Genomic DNA, 10,497 nt, shown 5'->3' with positions numbered 1-10,497 from the left:
AGTATTGGAGATTCTCTAATAATCAAATTAATTAAAATAATGACGATTTAGAAGATTTATATTTGATTTATTTTTCGTTTGTCTATAAATTGGAGAAATTATACTTACATAAAAAATAATATTTTAATTTTTTATCAATTTTTTAAGTTTAATTTTGATGTCTTAATAATATAAAATATTTTACGTAATTGTTTAATTACATCTGTTTTTTTAAACGATCACTCACGTAGTCAATAAAAAAAATGGAACATGACATTACATCATTGAATATACGTATAAAACTGCTTTATACTAAATATCATCAGTTAACACTATGCGATCTTTCAAACCCCTAATCCACGTTAGTTTTATAAAGCTTCCTCTACCGTCCGTCTTTCTCGGTGTTACACCAAAGTGGTGCAAGCACTCGGCCTCCTAGACCTCAAAACTACTCATGGTTGATCCTGTAACCGGAATTTTATTTGTCGGGAGATTGAGAATCATCGCCACATCCTCCAACGACACGGCACATTCACTAATCGGAAAATAGAATGTGTGAGTCTCTCGCTACCATCTCTCGATTAGAGCATTAATCATTGCTGCCTGGCATTGAACGACTCCAATATGAGAAATATTGTAAAAATAAGTTTCCCATAAAAGCCCCCTCAACAATTGGGTTGTACAGATCCGGTGACAAAAAGTAATCACATATCAACATCTGTGAACCCTGCAATATCACATTTTCATTGTAACTTCCAGTACATAATTATATTAAGGGGTACGTACGATTTTGGTCCCTAAAGTTTAGTGCCAGAATTGAAATCGTCCCTCTTGTATTTTTGGATTTAAAATCGTCCTTAACGTTTTTTTTCGTATTAAAATCGTCCTTTTTATTTTTTTGGACTAAAATACCCTCCCATTCTCTCCTTCTCGTTCCCCCCCCCCCCCCCCCCCCCCCCCTCCCCCCCCCACCTCCGGTCTCCCTTTCCTCCCTCCCCTTCCCTTCCCCTCACCCCCACCCCCACCCTCCGATCTCCCTTTCCTCTCTCCCCCTCCCTCACTCCCACCGCCACCTCCGGTCTCCCCTTCCCCCTTTCCTTTCCCCCACCCCCTCCCGGTCTCCCTTTCCTCCCTCCCCCTCCCTTCCCCTCCCCCACCCCCACCCTCCAGTCTCCCCTTTCCCCACCCACTCCCGGTCTCCCTTTCCCCCTCCTCCTCCCTCACTCCCACTGCCACCTCCGGTCTCCCCTTCCCTTCCCTTTCCCCATCCCCTCCTGGTCTCCCTTTCCTCCTCCCCCTCCCTCCCCTCACCCCACCCCCACCCTCCGGTCCCCTTCCCCCCTCCCATTTCCCCACCGCCTCCCGGTTTCCTTTCCTCCCTCCCCCTCCCTTTCCTCCACCCCGGTCTCCCCTTCCCCCCCCCCCTCCCCCCCCGTCCCCCCTTTCCCTCACCACCACTATCACTACCACCACCACCACCGCAAACCGCAACCAACACCAAAATTCATCAAATGCAGCAAATTCAGCAGCAAAATTTAACAGCAAAAACAGAAAAATTCAACAGCAAAATCAGAATAAACAGACGAAAAAAAAATTTAATAGCAAATTCAACAGCACCCTCTTCATTTTCTTCCTCTTCTTCTCTGGCTTCTTTCACTTTTCCTCCTCCCTCTCTCCCAACACCAACACCAACACCAACACCAACAGAATAAACAAAAGAAAAAAAATTGAGATCTGGAAAAGGGAAAGGGCTTGGCACGAAGGGGAGGGGCCTGGACGTCGCGGCGGCACTGGGTTGGGTCGCCATGGCTCGTCGATGGTGGAGGCTACGGGTTAGTGGTTCAGCCATGGGGAGGTTGGTTCGCGATGGTGGTTTGATGTTGAGAGGAGACGCGAGGTGGAAAAGAGGGTAGAGGGTTGCGGGGTGGTTGGCTGGGTTAGGGTTCAGATAGGGGGTGGTGACGAGTTGGGATGCTGGTAAGGGCGCAGTGGCGAAAGTTGGGTGGCAACGCCGTCATTGTGAGGGGTGCGGCGGCTGTTCGGTGGCAGAGGAGAGGAGAGTGGGGCAAGGGGACAAAGAAGAGATGAGAGAAGAGGAAGAAGAAAGGGGAGAGGGAAAAGGAGGAAATGTGGTGTCATGGTGGCTCGCTGGCGATTAGGGTTGCTGGCGACGCTGTGGTGGTGGGTAGGGTTTGGTGGTTTTATTAAAGTAGGGGTAGTTTAAGAATAAAACAAAAAATTTTATTAAAAATGACGATTTTAATACGAAAAAAAACGTTAAGGACGATTTTAAATCAAAAAATACAAGAGGGACGATTTCGATTCTGGCATTAAACTTTAGAAATCAAAATCATACTTACCCCTTATATTAACAATAACATGATTATGCTTATATATCCCTTATTACTACGAATAAAATTATATTTTACACCCCACTTATACATAACCAGAATAAATTCAATCATCATAAATTATTTAAAAAACTTATATATATATATATATATATATATATATATTCTTTACATTACACAACATATATATAATAACATAATAACCAGAATAAGGTTATACTCATAATAATAATAATAATAATAATAATAATAATAATAATAATAATAATATAATAATAATAATAATAATAATATATTATTATTATTATTATTATTATTATTATTATTATTATTATTATTATTATATAACCAACGTTATCAATAATCAAGAATAATTTATTAAATTCTTTTTTTAACTTAAATATTATAAATTCATACTTCTAGTAGATTTTAAATTCATATTTCTACTTCTTCTAATACAATACAATTAAAACGAAAATATATTAATTAAAATTTTCTTTCAACATATAATAATAATAATAATAATAATAATAATAATAATAATAATATTTACAGATTATCAATAATAATAATAATAATAATAATAATAATAATAATAATAATAATAATAATAATTTAAATTCATTCATTCCATCAAGAATATAAAGTTATTGAAAAGCATGAAATACATTTAGAGAGGGTGAAAATAATGCTGCTAAAAGGATGTGTTATATTTAAAGTTATTGAAAGCATGGAATACATTCGAAGAGGAGCTGCATACGTGCCACATGGAAGGAGTGCACAAATCGGACCCAAGATTTTGTGTATCCTCCAATTTTTGTAATCGGTCCGTCTAATTACAATATTCCTATTAGATAGTTCGATTTGTCTTGTGCAGCCATCATACACCAATAAAATACTATACACCTCATAATCCAACTATACACCAACCCTTTCACTATATTAAAAATAAAAAGTTCAACTCAATTAAACTCTCATATATTACTTGGTAACAATTTAATTGAATAATAAGCATAAACTATAACCGTTTGATTTGAGAGATACCTTACTTTGAATATAGACATACACTTACAACTTTTTTAATTGTAAATATATAAATGATTTTGCTAACAAATGTTATATATGTTCAAAGATTAACTAACTAATTACCCAAATGATGAAATTATATATATACTCTAAAACATTTTAAATTTATTGCATATTGACACTTCACTTTTTTTTTGTTATGTCATCTACTATCTATTATATTTCTATATTTATTCATTCTAATTAAAAGTACAAAACACAAATTATAAATTTTTATGTAAAAGAATAATTTTTAGAAGACCTTTTATAAAACCTTTTTTCTCATTCTTAAATAATAATATATTTAGGATTCATGTGCTATTGTATATCATTATTATTAAATTATATCAAAATAAGACACTACTAATAATGTGACTAAATATTTTAAATTTTTAAGTCTCACAATTTATGTAATCTGTTAAAAGTTTTAACAGATTATATAAAAATAAAATAGAATTAAAATGTATTTTTTAAAAAAATTATAAATGAAAAATATTTGATTCTATTTAATTTATTTATGAAATTTGCCTTATTGTTTTAATACACACTATACAGAAAGTGTCTGAGTTTGTTTTATTAAATCAGATTGGATAAGAAGGGAGAAAAGCAATGCAGTTTTGCTGACATGTTGCATCCTAGTTTATCATAATGAGGAGCATCTGCAAAGAGCAGTAGTAGATATATATATTATATATAAAAATCAACTACACTATAAATTATGTAAATTAATTTTTTTATTTTTAATTTTAAAATTTTAAAAATAAAGATAATAATTTTTGTTGTAATAAATTTATTTTTTTATTAATTAATTAGAGTTAATTTTTTTTTAGTTACTTTTCTAGCAGAATATATATATATATTTCTTTTTTTTTTTCAAAACTTTGTTGGTTACTTCGTTGCTTGGAAAGAAAGAGTGTGAAGCACCGTTTGGCTGCACCATTCAGGCTGGAACGTATGGCTGCATACGCAACAAAATCCGGAGTCAAACCCGTCTCTTGTTTTTATCTCTCTCTAACCCTCTTTTCTCTCTTAAGAAGCATGATGATGCCTCCCTCTTAAATAGTCTTTGCTAATTGGCTTTCTGAATTTGCCAAGGGACTATTTGCTTCACTGCAACTACGAAATAAAGAACAAACATTTAAGTTGGTTTATAAATTATTATAGGCTGAATATTTTATTCTCTATCAAAATTTAGTCTAAAAATTTATGGATTTTTTAAATAAATATTTTTAATATTTTATTTATCTAGATATGTAATTTAGATATAATTTATATTTTTATATCATATTATTTATTTCATTTACAGTATAAACGAATTAATTATGATAATAAATAAAATAAAACGCAAATTTTAAACAAATAAAACAAATATAATATCCGTAATACGTGAGAACTAATAACTGTGCTATTAATATTTGTTTGTACTAAATTTATTAAATTAAACTAATAACTCCTTCTTTACAATTAACTTTTTTATTATGGTGATTTTAAATCATTAATTTTAAATTAATAAAAAATTAAGATGGAATTAATAACCATTTTTAAATCTAATTCACTACGTTATTTTGTAGTTGATTTGCAATTAATTTCCTAAAATTTGCTATTAATTTCTTTCCACTATTTTCCGATTGGTTTCCTAAAAATTTGCTTTTAATTTCTATTTTGCATTTGATTTGCAATTGATTTTCTAAAAATTTGCCGTTAATTTATTTTTCAAATTTTAAACATATATAACTAATTTTTCTTTTGTTATGGAATATATAACTAATAAATTATATTTTTAAATAAATTTAATTAAATTGATACATAAAAATTAAATAAATACTATTTAAATCGAAACAAATTATATCAATTAAATTTTGTTTATCGTGTTAGTTATAAACATATTTTGTTTATACGGTAAATATGTCAATTTTTCGATATTACGAACATTTTATTTGTTTAAAATTTGTGTTTTATTTCGTTTAAAGTATAAACGACATATATTTATAATTAATTTATTTACCATATTTCTTTTATACAATTAACAAAATAAATAATAGGACAAAAAATATAAATTTTGTTCAAATTATCTATTCTTATAAATAAAAATCTAAAATATTTATTTAAAAATGCAAAAATTTATTTATTTAACTTATATATTAAAAATTTGATTGAAAGTATGATAGATAAATTAATTTGTTCGACAAAAAAATTCTCTATAAAAATTTTTTGAAGACAAAGTGTTCGACATAAAAATATTTTCGGACTAATATTAGTATTTGCCAAAAAAAATCTATTTTGTTTGAAGAAAAATGTCTCTACTTTTATTTTTAATATTTTTAGTTTTTTTTTCTTTTTTTATAAAACCGTAAAAAAATATTAAAAAAAACACTACAAACTAAACGAAAATCATTGGATAAATTAAATACAATCCCATATGAAGAAAAAGTGCACATTAGTGGCTTTCTTTGAAAGTGATTTGTTAGTTAATTCATAAAATACTACTGTATATGTTCTCCTAATCAATAATCATAGATTCCCTTGGTTGATAGAATATAACTATATATATCAGATGTTTTATGTTGCTTGTTCCTCTTCCTAGTAGGATTTGATATTCAAAAGCGCGGCCTTTATCCCCTTCACCCCTAATTATTTTACAAATTTACATTATGGATCACATAATCACATTCAGCGTACTGTTCCAGTTCCAGATCTTGCACTTATCCGTACACAAAAATTTAAAAATAAAAATGAAAAATTAACAAACAAAAAACCATAGCAGTCTTATACTCTTTGTACTCTTCTTCAATAACCCACCACCCTTCACAACAATTTCATACTCTTCTTCCAATTTTCCAATCTCTCTCTCTCTCTCTCTAAAACTGATGAGTGGAACCAAGTTCTGAAAACCTTAAAAAAAAAAAAATTAGTGTGATTGAGATGAAGAGTGAAGTGGAAGTTAATGATGCAGGTTTTGGAACCATGGATGATGCTAACAACAACACTAATAAGAACATAGAAGAAGATCTAAGTGAAGTGAATTACGAGTGGTTTCATGAAGATCCAAACTTGTTCTACGACGATTTCCCTCCTCTCCCTGATCTTCCATGCATCTCATCACCACCATCATCGTCATCATCATCATCATCATCTTTTTCATCATCAAAGCCAGCAGAGAAACCCATCACTGCATGTTCTTCATCTTCCTCTGCTTCTTCATCATCATCATCGTCATGTGCGGCTCTCAGAAAAGACATGCAGAAACCCAACAACACAAACATTACTGAAACAGAAGTACCTTTGTGTTCCACTACTTCCATGGATATCTCACAAACCGCCATGGATAGTAATCCACTGTTCCCAAATAACGTTGTTGGTGATTGCATGGATATGATGGATATGGAAATGGAGCCTTTTGGGTTCATAGACTTCTTAGAAGAGCAAAACAACGCTGATTTCTTTGACCCCGACTCCATTTTCCAACACAACTTTCTCCAAACTGAAAATGAAAGTGAAATCCCATCATTACAACAAAACCAATTCACACAACAACCACCACCAGCACCAGAGGCAGAGGAAGGTGTTACCAACAACAACAGAGAGGAGGGTGAAATGGTAATTCATCACGAGGATGACGGAAACGATGAAATGAGCAGTGTGTTCTTGGAATGGCTAAAGACCAACAAGGACAAAATCTCAGCGAGTGATTTGAGAAGTGTGAAGCTGAAGAAATCAACGATCGAATCCGCAGCGAAGCGATTGGGCGGAGGAAAACAAGGGATGAAGCGTTTGCTAAAGCTTATTCTTGAATGGGTTCAAACCAACCACCTCAAGAACAAGAACCCAATTGAATCTTCCTCAAACCCTAATAATTGCTTCAATAAACCCCAATTATCACCACTACCACCACCATGCATTTATGCCTCTCATAATCCTGCTTTAATGGTGCAGTATCCTCCACAACCTGCTTATGTTACTGATGCTGGTGCTGATTATATCAATAATAAGAATTCATGGCCTAATTCTCAGTTAAATAGTTTTACTACCCATTACAACCAACCATTTGGGAACAATCATCTTCTCCCTGCGGTTCTTTATGGGAATCAGTACCCTTATCAGTTGTTTTATGGAAATGGAAATTGTGGTGGTGGTGGCGGTGATCATGGATGGCGGAGATTAGGTCCTTTGGCTACCAAAGAAGCCAGGAAGAAGAGGATGGCGAGGCAGAGAAAGTGTTCATCAAATCAGAGGCAGAACAATCACTGGGGCCAGCCACAGAATCAGAGCCAAGTTGCTGATACGGTAACCGGAGCCGAAAATTGGGTGTGTTGGCAGGGTGTGGCGGGGGCAGCTGCTCCTGCTCCTGCTCCTGCTCCTGCGCTTCCAGCCGAACCACAGCCAGCTTCTTTAGGCCAGAATCATGGTCATCAAGGTCGTGGATCGTCCGATAAACGACCACAGGTTGCTGAAAACTCACATGCAGAAGTTGTTTTCATGTGAAGTTGACAGATAAGAATGGTTAGATTCTTATCTATCAACCTCACATGAAAACTAACTGCATATGAACTATGACGATTATTATTTGTTTCATTTTAGAATTAGTATTAGTTATGATTTGATGGTTTGAATTTCTATCATTACATAGAGTGATATGGTTTCAAATTGCAGTTGTAGTTGTAGTTGCGAATGCAATGAAAATTGTTGGACGACTTGAGTTAAATGGTCACAATTGCTTCTGCGATGCTGAGCTATGGACACCACAAAAGCAATATTGTGACCGCAATTTAAAACATGGTGAATGCAACGGTTAATTAAGCATGATAATTTTTCTCCATTTTCCTTGTTTTTATCATTTATGCCCTTCTATCTGTGGTAATTTTGCTTTTAGGGTAATTTCTTTTGGTCTCGTGACAATTGAATAATTAGTGACTTATATGGTTTTATGGTTGATTGTTTGATTAATAGGGGTGGAAGTCATCAGAGAAGAACTTGAAATTTCTTCTCCAAAAGGTTTTGAAGCAAAGTGATGTTGGTAGCTTGGGAAGGATAGTCTTGCCAAAAGTAATTCCTTTACTCAATATTCTCTCTTGTAGAACATTTGAGTACTCCTTTAGTTAATCAAGTAATTGAGAAAAAATAAAAAGCAATTTAATCTGTTTAATTTGACTGAAATAGTAATTTGTTTTATATTAAAAATTTGATCAGAAAGAGGCAGAAACTCATTTGCCAGAATTGGATGCAAGAGATGGAATTTCTATTGACATGGAAGACATTGGAACTTCTCAAGTTTGGAATATGCGCTATAGGTATTCTATAATTTCACTGATTAAAAGAAAAAATAATCGTAAACTTTGATCTAATCAATTTCTTTAAGTTTTCTTTGCATAGTCATGATCTTTATAAGACATTGATTGGGACTAAAATTTTCTTTTGTTTGGATTATTATTTCCTCTTGGAGCATCAGATACTGGCCAAACAATAAAAGCAGGATGTATCTGCTTGAGAACACTGGTGAATTTTCTAGCTTTGCCTTTGGCATATATAGTTTTAAATTAAGGATCTTATGTGAGAATGGTTTTTCAACTTTCGATTTCAATTTCAATTTTGCAGGAGATTTCGTGAAAGCCAATGGACTCCAAGAAGGAGACTTTATAGTGATATATTCAGATGTGAAATGTGGCAAATTTGTAAGATTCTTATATTTGTTTCTACTTTTTTCTGTTGTCTTTCTATTGATTTAATAGTTTGAACTCCTTGAAAGTAGTATAGCCTAAATAAACCTATATATTACTATCTACACAGAAAAAAATCAGTAACCTTATATTTATATATTTATTTATATATAAAAATATATATAGTTTAATTTATTTTAATGCGTATTTTGTATTTCAATGTATATTCTATACTAGTAGTTGATTTTAGTATACAGCAAGATTCTTAAAAATATAATCAAATTCTCCCCTTCCTCTCCCTTTGTCCCAGAAGAAAAGGTCAAAATATTCTTTTAGAAGAAAATTTCTTTGGTAAAGAATAGAATTCAGTGAAGAGCAAAAAATTTTACTAAATTTGTAAAAAAAACATGCATTGCACATGATAATTTTTTTTTGGTGGACTTTCTATTTACAAAAAGAAACAATTTTGAATTTTCACCCTACCAAAACTTAACTCTTCACAGTAGTATTACATTTTTAGAATAATATTTTCTTTAATTGATATATTGAATATGCTATTATGATTATTTAAATTTAATTCAATAAAATATTGAGAATTAATCGAGAGAAAATATTTGTGAAACAGATGATAAGAGGCGTGAAAGTGAGGCAAGCAGCTGGGACGAAATCGGAGACCAAAAAAGCAGCAGGAAAATCACAGAAAAACCAACATACAGTTGTTAATGGTCCAAACAACAATGCTACTTCATCTTCACGTGATCAGCCGAAAATGAAAATTTAAAAGAAAAAATTTAATAATAAATGAGAATTAGACAATAAACACTAAGGTTTTTGTTTTTGTCATATTTAATAAAGTTTTTTTTTTCTTGCAATTGAGATTAGCTCAGTTGGTATCGTTTAGGTGGCTAGAATCTCCTATACTTTGATGCTATTTCAATTTTGAATCTCCATTGTAAAAAAATAAAAAAAAAGGAAAAAAAATAGAAGTTCTCTCTGACTTGAGAGTTTTTTATCGGTTATGTATGTATAGTATTCTGGCAATGGAAAAATGTTTAATAAAATTAGTGATTAACAAAATGTTTTAGGGTAAAATATTATTTTACTTTTAAAGATTGTAGATAAATCAATGTTTAAGTGTTTAAGGATAGCTTTCAAAAAAAAAAAGTGTTTAAGGATACTGTTTAATATTTTAAACAGAAAGTGCACAATGTACACATTTTTCTTCAGTTTTCGCAAAGTTTTTGTTACACGTTAGTGCATTAAAGGTTGATAAAAAAACCTTGGTAAAATTAATTCAAAGACAATGTATTTCGTAGGATTTTTGTTAGATAAATCAGTCTATTTATTATTTTAAAAAGAAACTAATTTGTCTTATAATAATTTTTTTAATTAATTATGATATAATAAAACTGCTAGAAATTTATTTGTCTAAGCATGTATTTAAAAGT

General features: G+C 32.0%; 1 protein-coding gene across 1 annotated transcript; it reads left to right on the top strand.

Moving 5' to 3' along the window:
* Positions 1-6,317: 6,317 nt before the first annotated feature.
* LOC130963148 (B3 domain-containing transcription factor ABI3-like) lies at positions 6,318-9,830 on the top strand. Its single transcript, XM_057889298.1, has 6 exons — positions 6,318-7,838; positions 8,343-8,438; positions 8,583-8,683; positions 8,842-8,888; positions 8,988-9,064; positions 9,675-9,830. Exons 1-6 carry the CDS (start codon positions 6,318-6,320, stop codon positions 9,828-9,830), a joined length of 1,998 nt encoding a protein of 665 aa, XP_057745281.1.
* Positions 9,831-10,497: the final 667 nt, after the last annotated feature.

This window comes from Arachis stenosperma, chromosome 2 (assembly GCF_014773155.1).
Source record: "Arachis stenosperma cultivar V10309 chromosome 2, arast.V10309.gnm1.PFL2, whole genome shotgun sequence".
NCBI lineage: Eukaryota > Viridiplantae > Streptophyta > Magnoliopsida > Fabales > Fabaceae > Arachis > Arachis stenosperma.
Note: the sequence above shows the minus strand (reverse complement) of the source record. Positions and strands in the feature narration are given on the sequence as shown.